Source organism: Mustela erminea, chromosome 20 (assembly GCF_009829155.1).
Source record: "Mustela erminea isolate mMusErm1 chromosome 20, mMusErm1.Pri, whole genome shotgun sequence".
Classification (NCBI taxonomy): domain Eukaryota; kingdom Metazoa; phylum Chordata; class Mammalia; order Carnivora; family Mustelidae; genus Mustela; species Mustela erminea.
This window is the reverse complement of record NC_045633.1, coordinates 24697344-24715987: the sequence shown is the minus strand read 5'-3', so window position 1 is coordinate 24715987 and position 18644 is coordinate 24697344. Positions and strand designations below refer to the sequence as shown.

Genomic DNA, 18644 nt, shown 5'->3' with positions numbered 1-18644 from the left:
GGCTGAGTGGCCCCAGCACCCCCAGCTGACTGTCTCTAGCACCCTGGTTAAGTGTCCTCAGTACCCCAGAACTATATGCCCAGCACCTTTGGCTGACTGTCCCCAGCACTTTGACCCCAGTGTCCCCAGCTGACTGTCCCCAGAACCCAGCACTAGATCCCCAGCACCCCCAGCTGAGTGTCCCCAGCATCCCTGGCTGATTCTCCCCAGCGCCCCCAGCTGAGTATTCACAGGATCCCAGCACTGTATCCCCAGTGCCCCGGCTATCTCCACCACCCTAGCACTGTGTCCTGTGTCCCCTGCACCCCTGGCTGACTGCCTGTATCACCCCAGCACCGTGTCCTCAGTGCCCCTGGCTGATGGCCCCAGTACCCACAACTGACTGTTCCTAGCACCCTTGGCTGAGTGTCCCCAGTACCCCAGAACTATATGCCCAGCATCCTGGGCTGACTGTTCCCAGCCCACCAGCCCTTTGACACCAGTGCCTCCAGCTGACTGTCCCCAGTACCAAGTACTAGGTCCCCAGTGCCCTCAGCTGACCGTCACCAGCACTGTGTTCCCAGCGCCCACAGCTGACTCTCCCCAGCAGCCCTGGCACCGTGCCCCAGCATCCCCGGCTGAGTGTCCCCCACCCCTCCCAGCTGACTCCCCAGCACCCTGGCGTTGCGTCCCCAATGCCCATGGCTGATTGTCCCAAGCGCCCCCTTGTGGAATGTCCCTAGCACTGTGTCCCCAGCACCCCTGGCTGACTCCAGCACCTCAGCACTGTGCCCCAGCATTCCTGAGTGTCCCCAGCATGCTGGCACTTTTTCCCCACCATCCTGGCATTGTGCCCCATATCCCCTGGCTGAATGTCCCCAGCACCCAGCCCTGTGCCCATCACCCTCAGCTCACTGTCCGTAGCACCCCAGCACTGTGTCCCCAGCACCACCAGCTGTCACCAACACCCCTGGCTGAGTGTCCCCAATATCGCAGCATTGTGTCCCCGGTGCCATGGCTAAGTGTCCCAGCACCCCCGGCACTGTAACCTAGCACCCCAGCTGAGTGTCCCCACACCCCCCAGTGGAGTGTCCCTAGCACTATGACCCCAGCACCAAAGCTGGGTGTCCCTAGGACACCTGACTGTGCCCAGCACCCCTGGGTTAGGGTCGCAACACACCCAGCACTGTGTCCCTAGTGCCCCCAGCTGAGTGACCCCAACTATAACCTGGCACTATAACCTAGCACCCCTGGCTGAGTGTTCCTCGCATCCCAGCATTGTGTCCCCATTGCCCCAGGCTGACTATCCCCAGCACTGTGGCTAAGTGTCCCAACATCCCCAATACTATGCCCAGCACCCCCAGCTGAGTATCCCAAGTACCACTGGCACTGTGCCCCAGCACCCTGGCACTGTAACCCAGCACCTCTGGCTGAGTGTCCCCAGCACCCTCACCAGACTGTCCCCAGCACTGTGTTCCCAGAACCCACAGATGACTATCCCCATCACCCTGACACGGTCTCTCCAGCACCCCTGGCTGAGTGTCCCCAACACCCTAGCAATATGTCCTCAGTGCCCCTGGCTGTCTGTCCCCAGCACCCAGCCCTGTGTCTCCAGCACCCCAGCTGAGTCCCCAGCATCCCAGCACTGTGTCCCCAGTGCCACTGGCTGACTGTCCTCAGCACCCAGCACTGTGTCCTAGAGTCCCTGGCTGACTGTCCCCAGTACTTCTGGCACTTGCCCCAGCACCCTGGCACTGTGTCCCTAGCACCCCCAACTGACTCTCCCTAGCACACCTGGCTGAGTGTCCCCAACATCCCAACACTGTCCCCAGCGCCACCGGCTGAGTGTCCTCCGCAACCTGGCACTGTGCCCCAGCACCCCTTGGCTGACTGGCACCAGTACGGGGTTCCCAGCTCCCATAACTGACTATCCCCAGCACCCCTGGGTGAGTGCCCCCAGTATGCCCAGTGGAGTGTCCCCAGCACTGTGTCCCCAGTGCCCCTGGCACTGTGCCCCAGCACTTTGGATTGACTGTCCCCAGACCCCTGGCTGAATGGCCCCAGCACCCCTACTGAGTGTCCCTAGTACCCAAGAACTATATCCCTAGTGCCCCCTGCTGACTGTCCCCAGCACCTCCAGCTATCACCAGCAATGTGTTCCCAGCTCCCACAACTGACTGTCCCTAGCACTGTGTCCCCAGCACCCCTGGTTGACTGTGCTCATCACCCCGGCACTATGCCCCAGGATCCCTGGCTGAGTGTCCCCAGCACCCCAGCACTGTATCCCCAACGCCCCTGGCTGATTGTCCCAAGCACCTCTGGCTTAGTGTCCTCAACATCCCAGCACCGTGTCCACAGTGCCCCTGGCTGACTCTCCTCATCACCCCAGCACTGTGTTCCAGCATCCCCGGCTGAGTGTCCCCAGTACCCCTGGCTGAATGTCCCCAGCATCCCAGCACTGAGTTCCCAGTACCCCTGGCTGACTATCCCCATCACCCCGGCACTGTGCCCCAGCATCCCCGGCTGAGTGTCCCCAGCACTCCGGCTGGCTCTCCCTAGCACACCAACACTAGATCCCTAGCACCCCCGGCTGTCACCAGCACTCCGGCACTGTGTCCCTAGCACCTGGGCTGTGTGGTCTTGTCTTTGCTGTGCCCAGCACCAGACACAGGCCCTGGGATGAGGCATGTCCCTGAAAGTACCCTAGTGTTCTGGCTGCTGTACTGGGGTCTGAAACAGGCTAAGCAGAGAAGGTGCCCCCAGGGTCTGGCCACGGTACTGTCCTTGGCAGTTGGGTGTCCGCAGCCCCCACACCCAACTGTCCAGGTGCCAGGTGCCAACTTGTCCTAGCACCAGCACTAGTAACCATTTGGGAAAGACAGGTCCCTGTACCCACATCCACCCAGCAGACGGCTCTCTTGGTGGCCCAGGACAGCCCAGGGCCCAGCCTGCAGTGGCCACAGGCCCTCTTTGTGGGGTAGGCAGGGCCACATGTCCCAGCTAGCCAATCCCATGTGACTATGTGATGGGCAAAGTGCTCCTCACGGCCTTTCTGGGCAAGCAGCCTCTCTGGGCCTCAGTTTCTCCTGGGCAACATGAGAACATCACAGGACTCAGCACACAGGGGTGACCCTGGGGACCAGGAGGAGTAACACTACCAATGCTTCCTGCCGTCAGGAGCTGGAGACCCAGGGCCAGCACCCTGCATCACACACACAGCATCTGTGGGGGACGGCCGCCATCCCTCACTCAGAGCCTGGTCCTCCTGGGTCTGGAGGAGTCAGAACGCGGCTCACCCTCTTCCATTGTCCAAGTGGATAATAAACGTCTCGTTCCCAAACTTCTCAAAAGTCTCATAGTGATGGCGGTCCATGTTTCCTGTGGAGAGAAGCAAGCTGAAAACTCAGGAGCCGACTCCCTACCTCTGAGCCCGGAGCCCGAGGGACAGAGCAAAGCAGGGGCTTGGCCGCTGCTGGGTCACACGCAGGGTGGGCGCTCCCGGTGGAAGCCCGGGCTGCCGACTTACCCATGAGGAAGTCAAAAATGGTCATGTCCATGATGTCCAGAACACGGTGGCTGCTGTCATAGGGGGGCGTCTGCTTCACCTCCTCACAGTAGTCGGGGTCCACTTCCCACCTGTGGGGGAGCCCATGTGAGAAGGTCAGTTTCCTCCTCTGGGTGGACAGGGAGGCCCAGACCAGCTCAGCACAGCGGGATTATTGCAGTGAGGAATTGGGGTGGAGAGAGGTGATCACCTCCCAACCCCCTGCTCCTGTTAATGCGGCCTCAGCTGGCAGCCCTGCTCTGTGGTGACAGAGCAGGGCTGCCAGCTGAGGCCGCATTAACAGGAGCAGGGGGTTGGGAGGTGATCAAGCCATGTCTGGAGGCTGCTGTTCGCTCCAGATGCCAGGGTTCTGGAGGGTTAGGACCTGGACACCGCACCCCAGAGACCCCTTCACAGCCATCTCTTCAGGGACAAGAAAAGCACGGAGCGAATGCAGAGTTCCAGTCCTGAGAGGCTGTGTTTCCAGCCTGCACTGGGCCGGCCGGCACCATGTGGGGGATGCGTCTGGTTCCCAGAATGAGGCCGCCCTTCCTGCCTTCTATGCATGAGGGGCGGTGTCGCCCACTGGGGGCAGGCAGAGCTGCGTGTGCCCCCCTTTCCTGATACTCCCTCCAGCCTGAGGCTGGCAGCAGGCCCGAGGCCCGTCTGAGCACAGTGGGCAGAAGCCTCCAAGACCCCCGCGATGCCAGCAAAAGAATGGGGCCCCGCATGGCAGGGCCTGCCTGACACTCACTCTGCTTTCTTCCGTTTGTGGTACGAGCGCCTCCAGGGGTTCCGCCACGTCTTCCTCTTGGCCAGGGACAGGTCAGGCAGGAAGGCTGCCAGTGAGCCCTCAATCTGGTCCGGCTTCCCGCACAGGGCGTGTTCCGTGGAGCAGTAGTAGGAGCACTCCCCGTAGAAGCAGATGTTGTTGGCTGGGGACACACAGGCACACAGGTGAGGGGGGCAATGCCCTATTGCCAACCCTGTCTACAGTCTGTCCCATGAGGCACGTCTACACTGTCTGTCCTACAACCCCCTGTCTACACTATCTGCCCCACGGGCCCCCATCCACAGTGTCCGTCCACAGCGTCCGTCCAACAGGCCAGGCCCCTGTCTACACCGTCTGCCCGATGGGTCCCCATCCACACCATCCATCTGACAGGCTGGGCCCCAGTCCACACTGTCTGTCCCACAGGTCCCCATCTACACCGTCCATCCTGGGCTAGACCGCCATCCACACCATCTGTCTTATAGGCCCCTGTTTGCCCCACTGGCCACATCCATGCCATCTGTCCCATGGGCCCCCGTCCACACCATCTGTCCCACAGGCATCGGTCCCAAAGGCCTCTGTTCACACTGTCCATCCTACGGGCCATGTCCACACCATCCGTCCCACAGGCCCCCCCCATCCATCCTGGGCTGGGCCCCTGTCCACACCATTGGTCCTACAGGCCCCCGTCCGCACCATCCATCCTGGGCCATACACCTGTCCACACTGTCCGTCCCATGGTCCCCCTCCATACCATTTGTCCACGGGCCCCTGTCTACACAGTCCATTTGGGGCCGAACTCCCATCCCATCCATACTCTCCGTCCTAGGCCAGACCTCCTCCGTCCATACCGTCTGTCCCACAGGCTCCAGTCCACACCGTCTGTCCCACGGGTCACATCCACACTGTCCGTCCCATGGGCTCCCGTCCACACCGTCCGTCCCATGGGTCACATCCACACTGTCTGTCCCATGGGCTCCCGTCCACACCGTCCGTCCCATGGGCCATGTTCACACCATCTGTCGCACGGCCATCTGTCCCACGGGCATCTGTCCCACAGGCGTCCATCCCATGGGCCCCCGTCCACACCATCCACCCCATGGGCCACATCCAACCATCCGCCCCACAGGCCTCCCTCCACACCACCCATCCGGGCTAGACCCTCCTCAACACCATCGGTCCCACGGGCCCCCGTCCACACCATCCGCCCAATGGGCCCCTGTCCACACTGTCTGCCTGACAGACTGGGCCTGTCCACTGTCTGCCTGACAGGCTGGGCCCCCATCCACAGCGTTTGCCCCACAGGCCCCCATTCACACCATCTGTGCAATGGGCCCCCATCCACACCGTCCATCTGATGGTCCCCGGTCTACACTGTCTGTCCACGGGCCTCTATCCACACCATCCACGCTGGGTTGGACCCTCATCCACACCGTCTGCCCAATGGCCTGGGCCCCCATCCACACCATCTGCCTAGTGGGGTGGGCTCCTGTCTACACCATCCATCCAACGGGCTGGGCCTCCATTCACACGATCCACCTGATGGGCCCCTGTCCACACCATCCATCTGATAGGCCGGGCCCTGACTACGTCATCTGTCTGACGGACCCCTGTCCACACTGTCCACCCAATGGGCTGGGCCCCTGTCTGCACTGTCTGTCCGATAAGCCCCTGTCCACACCATCCACCCAGTGGGCCAGGCCCAGTCCACACCGTCCACCTGACCAGCCAGGCTCCCTGAATTTCTCCCACCGGATCTCACAAATCAGTGCTGCCTGTGGTACGAACGCTAAGGCCCAGAGAGGGGCGCTGACCTGCCCGAGGCCACACAACTGGGGGAGCTGGCACTAGGATCTCGGACTGACACCTACCGAAATTCTAGAGTCCATGCTCAGTGGCTTAAAAGAGGCATTCTCCCCATGAAAAAAGTATAACGCTCCTGGCGGGAGAGAACGCTTGCCAGTCTCCGCTCTGACAAGGGTCTAGCACGCAGCCCACATGAAGAACTCCTACGACCCACTAAGATAAATAGCCCCACTTGTAAATGGGCCAAGGAGTTCTGCAGATTTTCCCCTAAAGAAACTACAGAAACAGCCAACACGGACATGACCCCATCTTGGTCATTAGGGGAGTGCCGCGGGGACCACGGTGAGACCCCGTTTCCTACGCCCCCAGCCAGTTTCAGTCGGGAGAATAGACACTAAAGGGTATTGCTGAGGGCATGGGGACACGGGAGCTGCTTCAGTACCACTGGGCTGGACACGGTGTGGCTGCTGTGGAAGCCAGGCTGGTGGCCTGTCTGAAAGCTAGTGTGGAAGGACCCACGACAGAGCAATGCTGCCCTCGAGGGAAGCGAGCACGCGTGCATGCAGCGCCCAGCACCGAGGGCCCGTGGGAACAGAGCTGCGGGGCCCCCCGCTGTCCCCCTGGGGCTGTCCCTCCATAGACCAGGGTGCACTGTTTACCCAGGAGGAAGCCTCCACCGGGGACAATCCATGTGAACGTGACACTCGGTGACAGACGCCACACGCTGTCGCATTGTGTGTGTGAAACGTCCAGATAGGCAATGGCACACAGAAACCCTGGGGGTTCAGGGGTGGGGGGGCGGGGGGGTGATGGCAAACAGGGGTGAACAGAACGTACTGGAACGGGTGCTGATGTGGCATGTCGTGAATGCACTAGAAGCTGCAGAACCACACCCTCCAAAATGATGAACTTCATAAAAAAAATAAAGCAGAGGGGCGCCTGGGTGGCTCAGTGGGTTAAAGCCTCTGCCTTTGGCTCAGGTCATGATTTCAGGGTCCTGGGATGGAGCCCCGCATCAGGCTCTCTGCTCAGCAGGGAGCCTGCTTCCTCCCTCTCTCTCTGCCTGCCTCTCTGCCTGCTTGTAATCTCTGCCTGTAAAATAAATAAATAAAAATCTTCAAAAAAAAAATAAATAAAGCAGAACAAATGTTACTCAATTTAACCACGCACGCGGTATGGACACGTTACTTAAAAAACAAGAAAAAAATGCCTTGGTCATTTAGTTGCCGCAAAAAGAGGGTGAACGTTACGGTACGGGACTCAGATTGCAGGGAACATGGGTCATTTAGGGTTAGTGTGCATCTCCCGCTGCCTAGTTTGCTGATTTGTTGCCAGACGCCTGGCCAGGTGTCCCGTACTTGTCCAGGACGCTATGGCACTTGTGTGCACACAGTGGTGAGGTTCACGTCCTCATGGTCAGTGACTCTGTGATTGTGGTGCGTGGGGGAGCCCTCAAGAGCCTGAAGTGTGTAGGGACACGGCGGTCAGAGCGGTGGCCACCACGCTCAGGCCCCTTCCCAGCGGTGCAAACGGCCAGCTTCCCAGACGAGGGGTCTCTTCTCTGGACCACGCAGGGTCTCTGTGGCTGGTGAGCAGACAACTGGGGAACACGGGAAGGCAGCTCAGGGGCTCCCACCATGCTGCCTGCGCACAGTGAGCCCCTGCCTGCATCACCGGCCTTTCTGCCTCCCTGGGACCTCGTGATCCCAGAACCAGTGCAGCAGGACAATGTGGGACGGACCCGTCTACAAGCTCGCCTGTGTCGACACGTTCGTCCACATCCCACTGACGCACCATAAGCCTCAGGCCAGGCGGCGGCTCCTTGTTCAGGAGGGTAACCTTTATCTGATCCCCTGGGCTGGAGCCCTGGGCTCTGCCATCTAAGGGCAGAAGCTGCTGTGAGACAGGTTAATGCTCGGACAGAAAGGTGCTTTGTGAGGGCATAGCGTCCTCACCAGAGAGCCAAGCCTTGTTCTAAAGGAACGGCCAGGGGGCGCCTGGGTGGCTCAGTGGGTTAAAGCCTCTGCCTTTGGCTTAGGTCATGATCCCAGGGTCCTGAGATGGAGCCCCGCGTCAGGCTCTCTGCTCGGCGGGGAGCCTGCTTCCCTCTCCCTCTCTGCCTGTCTCTCTGCCTACTTGTGATCTCTGTCTGTCAAATAAATAAAATCTTAAAAAAAAAAAAAAAGATTTTAAAGGAACGGCCAGGGCAGGGCCCCAAGAGCTTCCCAGGGGTATGACCTTGGTGTGGGGCTTCCCCTCCTCGTGCCTCAGTGTCCCCACCTGACCCAGGGCCCCAGCAGCACATGCTCGTGGGTCGAATGTTGAATATGGTGACCGGGTCGACACCGGTCTAGCAAGCGAGTCAGAGGCTGGTGCAGGGGGCGGTCATTGGCTCAGCCCTGCACTTGGGCAGAAGCGGGAGAGCAGGAGGAAGGAATGTGAGCCCTTTTTCATCTCAGTGACGACAACTGAGGTGGTTGGCTGGGAAAATCTGCCTTCCCCACACCCCAAGGCCAGCTCCTCCAACACCTGAGACCTCGGGGGAAGACGGGCCAAGGACCCAGGAAACTGGTGACTCTGCACCAGAACCCTCCACCCGTGAGGCCTGAGGGTCAAGCCATCTCTACCTTGCACACGCCCATCTAGCTCCCGGCCGGTGCCAAGCTCCCCTGTCAGCTGCTGGCACGTTTCCTTTTCCTGACTGACCCTAGACAGAACCACTCGGGCCTCTGGAGGTGGAGGGGATGTCCGCCGCCGAATAATGTCTCCAACATGCGCCTGGTTCTTGAGCAAAGCTCTGTGGGCAATGTGGCAATGGAGGGTTCTAGAAGGGCAGGCAAAGCACCAAGGCTACCAGTGAGTCTGAACAGACTTTGTTTTCTAGAACGAGGTCAAAGCTAGCTCCTGCCACTCTGCTGCTTTAAAGAAAACCACACATCCCTGCGATTGTCGTGTGGCACCTGGAACATGACAGCTGCAGCACATGGAACGGCACACCGCCGGAGTGGGACAGGCCCGTGCCGTCACCCGCTCAGACTGAGAACCAGCTCTGTGGTTTGTGTCTAAGAAGGAATCCACGAGCCTTCAGCTGCCCCTGTGGGACATCAGTCGTGGGGTTCTGGACGCTGCAGGGTGCACAGCCCCTTCTCTGTGAACCCCCAGCGAGGCGGCCACGCGCCTGGGTGAGCACCTCTGGACCCAGAGGCAGGTGCCCGAGGGGAGCTCCCTCTACACCAAGAAAGCAAGATAGAGAAGCTTCTTGGTTTGTTTGTCTTGCTTGATACTCAGAGTCCAGCTCCTCCCCTTCATTTGGGCAAGTCACTGAGTCCCGTGTATCCAGGGCCCATCAGCAGACGACGGGATAAGCCAACGCGGTGAGTCCGTCCACAACAACAGGACTCCAGCGAGCACGCGGGACACCAAGCAACGACCCGGGGGACTCTTGACATGGTGCTGTTGGGCACCGGGAGACAAAGTTACACCCGGGTGCCACCCCCACTTATGCACAACGGTAGGAAAGGCTCAGTAACCCTCAGAGACCGGGAACAGACCGCATCGTTGGAGAGATGGGGCAGGACGGGACCGGGGCTTCTCTGCTCATCAAAATTCACAGAACTCTGCCCTTGGCTACTAGTGACGGCGTGTCAGCCATGCCTCCACAGAATCACGCACAAGGGGGGATGAGGAGACAGTGTGCCCCCGCACTCCTGCCTAGGAATCGAATGGGGAACCCTCTAGCAGGTACGTGGTAGAGCCTGGTATGCAGCTGGCGCTCACTAATGTGTATGTCCCTTTGCTGTGGTAGCATGGCCCAGAGCCTGCCCGCCATGGGATGACACAGTGCCCAGGGTGCCCTGTGTGTGGGACCTCCGGGCAGGCCCCATCCGCGGGATATGGGGGCGACCCACACGGAATGGGCTCGTTTCTGGCTACAGAGACGCTCTCCAGCCCGAGTGGCCATAGGCACGACATGCTCTTGGCAGCTACAGGCCGGCCCTTTCTGCCGGCCCTACACCAGTCCCTCAGTGAGCCTCTGAACTAGTCCAAGACAGAGCCGGAGAGCAGCCGTCTCATGCGGAAGGATGCTGGTGACAGGTAACCCGGGGGTGAGTGTGGGGACATGGTCATGTTTTATCTTAACTTCTGAACACTGAGCAACATCCCCAGAAAGCGTGCACTAGAACCTGCAGAAATGGCTGACATGGTAGTGGCGACGCAGCCCGGGGTCCTGTGGCGTGGCCCAGCCCCCAGGGGGCGCACCACGCTCAGGGTCAGGATGAGGGCTCGGTCACACAAGAGTTCTTCCCAGTTTCTCTCCTCCATCTTGGAAAGGGAAGCAGGCTCGTGGTGACGTGTGTGGGAAGCCTGGCGAGGGGCAGCTTACCTGGGGAGATGAAGAAGGTCCTCCACAGCTTCTTGTCCCTCGTCACATCCCGGATCTCCTTTGTCATGTTGACCATCCTGCCGGCCACGGGCGGGACCCGGCGGAAGTCCAGGATCCTGGCAGGAAAGGGACGGGGAGAGGGTCTCACCTCCGTGCCCCGGCCAGCTCTGGGCTGGTGAGGAATGAAAACCCCTTTCTCTGCGTTCCAAGGTGGGGTCCCCCATCCCCTGGACTCTGGGAACTGACCCTGGAGCCAGGCCCATGACCGCCCCTGGAGGGTGCACAGCTCTGGGCAGGCAGGGGGGCTGCTGAGAGGCTCACGACACGGCCAGCCACCACCCCCTGCCCAGCTCCCCAGCAGTGAGAGGTGGTGTGGACCCCGAAAGGGCATTCACATGTGGCTTGGTAGGGCTGTCCTAGGAGATGGGTGACGGGTGGTGGGGGAGCGGGTGTGAGACTCGTGTCCCCTGGTCTCACGTGGCCCCAGGGCTGACATCCCGAAACACCCTGCCTTAAAACTCCCAGCACTCGTACTCCTCCCCCTCTCCCTGGTGGGCCATGCCCGCCCAGGCCACTGGCTGCTCTGGGTCCTCTCCCGCCCGGCACCGTCCTTGGTGTGGGGTACGCAGCATGACTCTCTGGCTTAGGCCATCACAGGACAGACCCACCTCTGCGCTGCAGGGCAATGGTTACCAGCACGGCCTGCCTCAGTTTCTACTCTGCACAACGGGGTAATGACAGGACCCTCCCGGCGGGGTGTCCCCCCCCAACGTACGGTGCTCAGACCCAGGGCGCAGGCGGGAGGGCTCACCTGTCCAGGTGGAAGGCAGCGATCTCGGCGTTGTGCCTCTCATAGTCCGAGAAATAAAAGAAGTCAGGGGGCGTCTCCTGCTCCCTCGTTTGCCTAGAGAAAACGGGACGAAACAAAAGGTTGATCACTGTCAAAACCCTCCAGCAGGCGGGTTCTGGTGGCTTGTGCCGCCAGCGAAAACAGGCTGTCATGCTTCCAAGAGTGCTGTGAGCCCGCTGTCCAAGTCATCCTTGAAGACCAATCTGTATAAACACACAACTACGTAAGTCAGCCTAAAAAAGCAATAAACGTTGAAACCTCATCACTTCCCGCTTACTTTACGACACCCTACTGAGTGCTCTTAGGGCTGCTGACACCTGTCGCCTCTGCAGGTGCCAACAGCATAGAGGGAGGGGATGCGTGTCCCCCACACCAGCTTGAAATCAGCCAGCGAGGAAGTATCTGGACCCCGGGATGGGGATGGGCCAACTCTTCCGGCCAGGCTTCCCCTTAGGAAGGAGCAGGCTACTGAACACTGCGCAGCCCCCCACCCACCAGGTCCCCACCGCCAGCCAGATGCAGGCTCTCCGGGAAGGCAGAGGCTGAAGGCAGCCCCTGGCTCCCGAACCCAGGGAGTTGAGGCAGCCAGGAACCACCTCACACAGAATGAGGGGACTTTCCTGGGGCGTGAGCTGGGGGCCAGGTTCAGGCTGCACAGAGGCTCCCTCAGCCCACTCTCAGCCATCTAGCAGTCCACCTGCCCAGACAGCCCCCCCCTGCGAGGGTGCGAGGGAGGCTCTCTTGGGGCCACTTCTGAGCCCTACAGGAGGTGATCCATTTTCCAAAGTTCCATCAGGGCCCCCGCTGGTTAGGACCGCAGTCAGCTCCCTCTGCCCCTTCCCCTTCCCCTGAGCTTGAGGGAGCACCATCTGCTGTCTCCTGCTCTCCCACACCCACTGCCTTTGCTCGACTGTTCCACCTTCCTGGAACCATCTTCCCCTCGTGTCTCCCAGTGGATAAGTCAGCATTCCCAATTGTGTGTCTCACCTGCCCAGGGACTTGTAGCACAAAAGGAGTCCTCAGAGAGGTTGGAGTTTGGGTAACGTGCATACTGGAGCACCTTCTGGGGCCTCAACAGTGCCCAGTAGCACTGTAAAGGCCTTGACAAGGCCTGCAGCTATATACTGACTACAGTAACCCATTTTGTTTGAACCACATTATCACACTGAACTTTCGAGAACTGCTGGTTGGCCACATTTCTGGCTCCTGCTCAAAGGCAAACTCTTTCATACTACTTTTCCTGATGCCACAGCAAAGATGTCCAGGCTCATCCTGGACCCTCCTGGACCGGCAAGCAGACAGGAGGGCTCTGTCTAGAGCAACGCTGTGCTCCAGCCCACGATGGCCCACCACAAACCCAGAGCCTAGCCCCAGCCGCTGCCCCACGCCCCTGTAGCACGTTGCAGGTGGGGGGCAGTGAGCACAGCCGAGTCTCCTCAGGCTGGCTCTGTGTGCAGCCCTGGCACGACCCACGACCTCCCTGCCTCCAGGTCTCCCCCTCAGGAGACAAACGAACTCTAGGACCCCCGTGAGTCTGACATCTGTGCCCCACAGTGAGCTGCAGACAGCCCCTCCCACAGGATTAACACGTGGCCCTCTGCCCTGGCCACCGGACAGGACTCTCTGGAAGGGGGACTATCATTCTGTAAACACAGGTACTTAGCAGACACCCGAGCAGCAGGGACCCATGACGACAGCAAGTGCTGGACCTCAGCAATCCAGGGATGTGCAAAATCGTGTCAGGGCGAACACGCTCCTGGCACAAAATCCAGGTGTGTTCTGTGCCCCCGCCTGCACTTGTGGGGGCAGTGTCCACAGGAGGCACTTTCTAGGCTGGGCCATGGATACAGCTCAGCCTCGAGCTGGTAAGGATTTACCAAATGCCAGGGATCCTCCCTGCTCTGCAAACACAGGATGGGGACAACCAAGGGCCTCACATGGGACGCAGCCCACAAGATGGGGGCTTGAATGATGCCCACTCAGGCCCTGCGGCTGGCCTTGCTGGGCAGCACAGACCTCCCCACCTTGTGGGCTCAGCTATCCTCGTGGACCTCCCCACCTTGCGGGTACCGTCCTGCGGGGCTGAGCCTACTTCTTGATGCGGCCTCTGTCCCTGGCCCCTGCCCAGCACTGTCCAAGCACGTTCTGTGGGGATGGGCATGTTCTCCATCTCACCAGCCCACATGTGGTCACGAGGGACTTGAAATGTGCCCAAGTGTGTGCTCCGTTCTGACTGAACGCAAAGAGGCCAGCCTGGCTCTGTCCGCTGTCCCGGGCAGGCAGCTCGAGCAGATGAGGCCTCTCTAGTGCCTCTGTCCCTCTGTGTGTGTCTGTCATCACCTGAGTAGGACTCTGGGCCCAGATCCTTCTCTGCTGGCCCGTCTCTCTGCTTCGCCTCTCCAGGGCCATGCACTTGACCCTGGGGGTCCCCTGGCCTGATGTGGCTCTGCCTGCTCTACAGGTTGGACATCCCTCCCTCCACCTTCTCAGTCAGGTCAATCTGTGGCCACCGCCTCCAGGAAGGCCCTCTGGAATAGTTCTGTCCTTCCAGAGGCCTCTCCCTACCTGTGCCTGTGTGGCCCCACAGGGCACCGCGCATCCACATCCCCGCTCCCCCAGCTGCCCCACAGAAGAGGCGTGTCCCCAGGCCCAGCTCTATACCCGAATGGGGGAGTGGGAACAGCTGCTTCTTGGGGCTCTGTAGGCAGAGGTCCACTGCCAGCCGTCAGTGTGGGGACACACACACACGTAACTAGGGTCCTCAGGCCCAGTCAGGCACACACCGGTAGGGCCCCCAAAGCCTTGTCCTCGTATGTGGGCCACCGAGACCCAGGGAGCAGCGGGCTTAGTGATGACGCTGAGGGTCACTGTGGGTGGGGCCTGCTGCAGACCACATGTGCACATGTGCACACACGTGCACACACACGTGCGGGCCCCCTCACCGGCGCAGGCTGTCAGAAGGGTCTCAGAGAGAACTAGGACCCTGTCCACTGCCTTTTCTCTGGCACAGCCAGCCTCCCATGAAGAAGCCTCTGGGGGCGGGAAGCAATCTTTTCATTTCCTTGTGGGGGAAGAGACTCCAGGCTCAAGCTGGAGGAACGGGACTGGCCCATCCCCCCGCCCCCTGCCCCGCTCCTGGCCTAGAGGCAGGCAGGCCTTTGGGGGCAGCCCCACTGCACACTCTGTGGCCGGACCTCGGCTCCTGAATGCTCAGTCCCACGGCCTCCTAGCCAGATCAGCCTGCTGAGGGCCCGTGCAGGAGGGAAGCAGAGGAAGCAGCCCCGAGGGGGCGGGGGTGGGGGGAGCAGGCAGCCCCAGGGTGCTGGCCAGGCTCACCCCAACACACGCCTCATCTCCCCATCTCCTTGGTGCCTACTCCCTACGCCGACTATTGCCACCAGACACCTCCTGGCCCCCTCCTCGGCTCTGCCCTCCTCTCTCCTCACCCCTGCCGCCTCCAGCATCAACAAACCTCTCCCAGACCCAGCACTCAGGACTTCTCCATCTCTGCACCTTTGCCTGTGCGGGGCTCTGCGCCTGGGCTTGCTTCCCCCATGCTCCCCAAGATCGGCCTCAGCCCCCGCGGGCTTTCCCCGGGCAGCCCGGCAGGGCTTCCCCCCCTGGGGCCTTCTGCGGAAGAACAGGGCACTGCTACCTTAAATTACGGTCTGCAGGGCCTGGGGCAGGAGGGCCGAGCCACGTGCCTGCTTCAGAACAGGCGGACGTGAACAAAGGAACAGGTAGGGGAAGAACAGGGAATGGACACAAATCGGTCTGCGGCCCCGAGCTCTCCCACCCCCACGTCTTCAGTTTCTACCTGCAGCACCACCACCAGCACCACGTGCAGTGGCGTTAGCTGTGAGGCTAAAGAGGAAGCACTTCTATTTGCCAACTCTGGCTTTTGCTTCCTTCTCCCTCACGCCAGCCCACCCCTCCGATCAGGTCACACACCTGGAAAGCAGGTGGCTCTGGGCCCTGCCGCTATGGGAAGAGCCAAGCCCAGAGGCTCTGTGACCAGGTTCCAGAACAGTTTCTGGTGCCCTCACATCTCCCACCTCAGGGCTTTCCAGCGACCTCTGCCCTCTGCGTTCCAGCTGTTCACACCAGGAGCAGCTCTGTCTTCCGCCCCGAGGCCACACACAGGCCTCGGCTTGGCCGTCTTAGCTTCCCAATGCCCCTCCCCAGAACGACCCGGAAGGGTGGAGAAGTGGAGATGAAGTGCTCTTTGTCTGTGCGCTCAGGGCTCGTCTCCCCTCCTAGAGGCTCCGAGGTGCTCCCGGGGCCTCTGTGTTCTTTGGGCGCGTCTCCAGATGTGTGACACGCCTGTGAGTGGCTTTAAGGCTCCTTCAGGCTGTGAGCAACTTGGGCAGGGGCCCCGCTTAATCAGTGCTGGTAAGGATGGAGCAGGGAACTCAGGAGACACCTGAAGGGGAGGGTGGGCTCCAGCATGGGCCTCCCCGCTTGCTTGTTGCAGACACGGTGCCTGTGGGCCGGAGCAAAGGGCTAGGTCAGCCCCATGCAGACCCGGCTCCCCAAGGCCACCGGGGGTGGTGAGGGACTGTGCTCAGCCCCGACCCTCAGCTTCCCCAGCCTGGGAGGGGGTTCCGTGCTCTGGGCGTGGCCAGCGGACCCCGCTCCTGTCCTCAGAGTGGTCAGGACTCCCACACACGGGGGAGCTTGAAGTAGGAACAATGGCCAGAAGAGGCCCGGGACGGGCAGGTGGGGTGCTCAGGGAGGACGAGGCTGGCTCCCTGCTAGTCTTCCTGCTGAGTGTCCATGCCCAGATCAACAAGGGGAGTGGAAATCTGCCAGCTCTGCACCCCCGGCGACAGAAGGAGGCGCGCAGGATCCACCCAGCTGGTTGCCACCTGCATGTTCGGGTGCCGAGACATGGGCCATCAGCAGGACTCCTGCAGGGAGCCCCGACCAGCCAGAGAGGAGAACTCGGGGGGTCTGAGAGCTGGGGGCATGGGGCAGGGGGCATGGGGACTCTTCTCAGGCCCGGGCCACGGAGCAGGGGACAGCATGGGGGCATCTGTGTGGAGTGGGGACCAGGAGGAGATGGGACATGGCGCCCTCGGTGGCTAGGTCCGCCCGCTTCCTGCCACATGCCGGGCGGTGCTGGAGAGCTGAAGGGGCTGCGGCCGACTGGCCTTTTAGGGAAAACCCTTTGGAAAAGTACTGAGCTCGCTGCACGGGCAGGAGACTGCACTCAGCTGAACCCAGTTACCCGGCAGCCTCTCCTTCCTCCAGGTGTCGTGGAGGAAGCCAGCCGCGGTGCAGGGCAGATGAAGGGCGTGGCCTGCCTGGGGCACCGGGCTTCTTCCTGGAGTGTGGGGCATGGAAATGTGGAAAGAAGATGCTATCAGACACCCCGGGGTTGGCTAGGCACCCAGAGCATGTGCCTGCCCTGGCGAGGGGTGGGGAGACCGGGCTGAGGACGAGCGTTTCCTAGAACACTGGGTACCTGGGAGCACAGAGCCAGCAAGTCGCCGTCCTTTCCTGCGGACTGAGAGGGCTGGGGGGCGGGCGGCAGCCTCTCCAACGGGCCCAGGGGCAGGAGGAGCCTCCCAGTCTGGTCACCCTCCTGGGGGTCACTGCCCCCATACATGGAGCAGTCAGAACCTGGGAGCCACCCACCACCCCGACAGCTGCTGAGGTCAGAGTGAGCCCCCCACCCCGCCCCGCCCCGGCCTCGGGCAGACCTGAGCAGCGGGGAAACGGAAAAGTGTACACTCACTTTCCTCGGAAAACAGCGGCTAAGGACTCAGGCACAAACCACAGCCAAGCGCACGGTTTCAGGGAAAAGCCTTGGCAGCAGCGATGGAGGGTCAGGGTGGAAAGACGGGCAGAGCCTGGCGAATTCCGGAGGCCTGGATCCCGGGAAGGTCTCAGTCCTGCTCTCTAGGAAGTTCCCAAAACCTCACACCTCCACCCAGGCAGACGAGCGTACTGGGTCGCACAGGCCACGAGAAAGCAGGCAGTGGAGGCAGCCCCCAGGGGTACTTAGAGCACCCTATGCCAGGCCTGCTAAACCTGTCAAGGAGCTGCTCAGGGCCAGTTTTGGGGGCCTCCCAGACTTCCACATTCCTTCTCTCCCCGTCTCCAGAGCTGACCACACCCAAACTCCGTCCCTTTGCTGGGAAGGAAGCACCATAAAGCTGATCATGCATTTTTATACTTAAGTGAGAATGACTGCGATGTTGGACTCTCCCAGGAAATCTCTGGTCTGAATTTCCTTAAAGGGCAGAAGGAATTTTGCAGATGGAATTATGTCTGGGATCTAGAGATGGGGAGACGATCCTGTACTGTCTGGGGTGGAGGGTGGGTAATGTCATCTGGAGGGTTCTTATAAGAAGGAAGCAGAGGGAGGTCTAATGGCTGAAGAGGCCACAGCGGTGGCTTCCAAGAGAGGCTCTGGGAGACACGCTGTTTCCTCCCCTCCTCCAGCTTCAAGAGGCTGCCTAAGGCCTTCCTTTGCAATGAAACACATGATCTCCCGGAGCCTCCAGAAGGAACACAGCTGGCAGATCCCGTTGAGATTTCTGACCTCCGAGCCTGCGGGAGGACGGTTCAGGTGGCTTCACACCCCTGCATTTGCAGTAACCTGCCGCAGAAGCACAGGGAACTGATACGGAGCCGTTGGCAGCCCTGAAGCAGCAGGAAGGACATGGGATTTAGCAACCTTGGAACAGTTATGAAATCCGGTCTGTTTCCTCAGATTTGGTCATGCCATCCCCGCGATATTTCTGAGACTTTGAGGAACTGACGCAGAACATTTGGGGAGAAGGTGCCTCTCTTTTCCCAGAAGCCAAAGAGAGGTGGAATCCAGTAAGTCGCAGGCGAGTCCCCCACACCCTGCCCCAGGTTCCCATCCCTGTCCCCATTTTAATGACAAGGAAGTCTGAGGTCAGCCAAGGGGAAAAGGCAGGTGCAGAATCACACAGGTAGAAATGGCCAGCGCTGGGTTCTTTCTTAAGGGATTCCCCCTCCCAAGGTCAGACACGGCTCCAGCTCTGGGTACTGGGACGGCCCCAGGGACTCGGAGCCAGTCGGGTGCCCAGCTTCTTGGGGACTTGGGGAGGCTGTGTGCAGGCTTGGAGGTCTGGCTGCAGGAACAGTCCCCCGGGCCCCAGAAAGGTCCTGGCTCCCAACAGCTGTGACTTCCACGCTCAAGTTCGTCCTCAACACAGCAGAACCCCTCCCTTCCTCCTTTACAAGCAGGCTCCCCACCCCCGCCCAGTTCCCCCGTCACTATTAACATCTCAGTGTTCTTTAAGTTGTGGGAAAACAGAAAGCTTGGACTTGG

The 18644-nt window shown here is 60.7% G+C and overlaps 1 protein-coding gene across 1 annotated transcript in view; it reads right to left on the bottom strand.

Annotated features, from left to right (window-relative positions):
- FAM20C (FAM20C golgi associated secretory pathway kinase) overlaps window positions 1-18644 on the bottom strand; it is a 36443-nt gene that overhangs the window by 2669 nt on the left and 15130 nt on the right. The window contains exons 4-8 of the mRNA XM_032327696.1: window positions 11297-11389; window positions 10486-10601; window positions 4278-4458; window positions 3506-3615; window positions 3276-3357 (exon numbers count right to left, since the gene is read on the bottom strand). Coding sequence (XP_032183587.1) covers window positions 3276-3357; window positions 3506-3615; window positions 4278-4458; window positions 10486-10601; window positions 11297-11389 — 582 coding nt within the window. The remainder of the gene's footprint in view (window positions 1-3275; window positions 3358-3505; window positions 3616-4277; window positions 4459-10485; window positions 10602-11296; window positions 11390-18644) is intronic.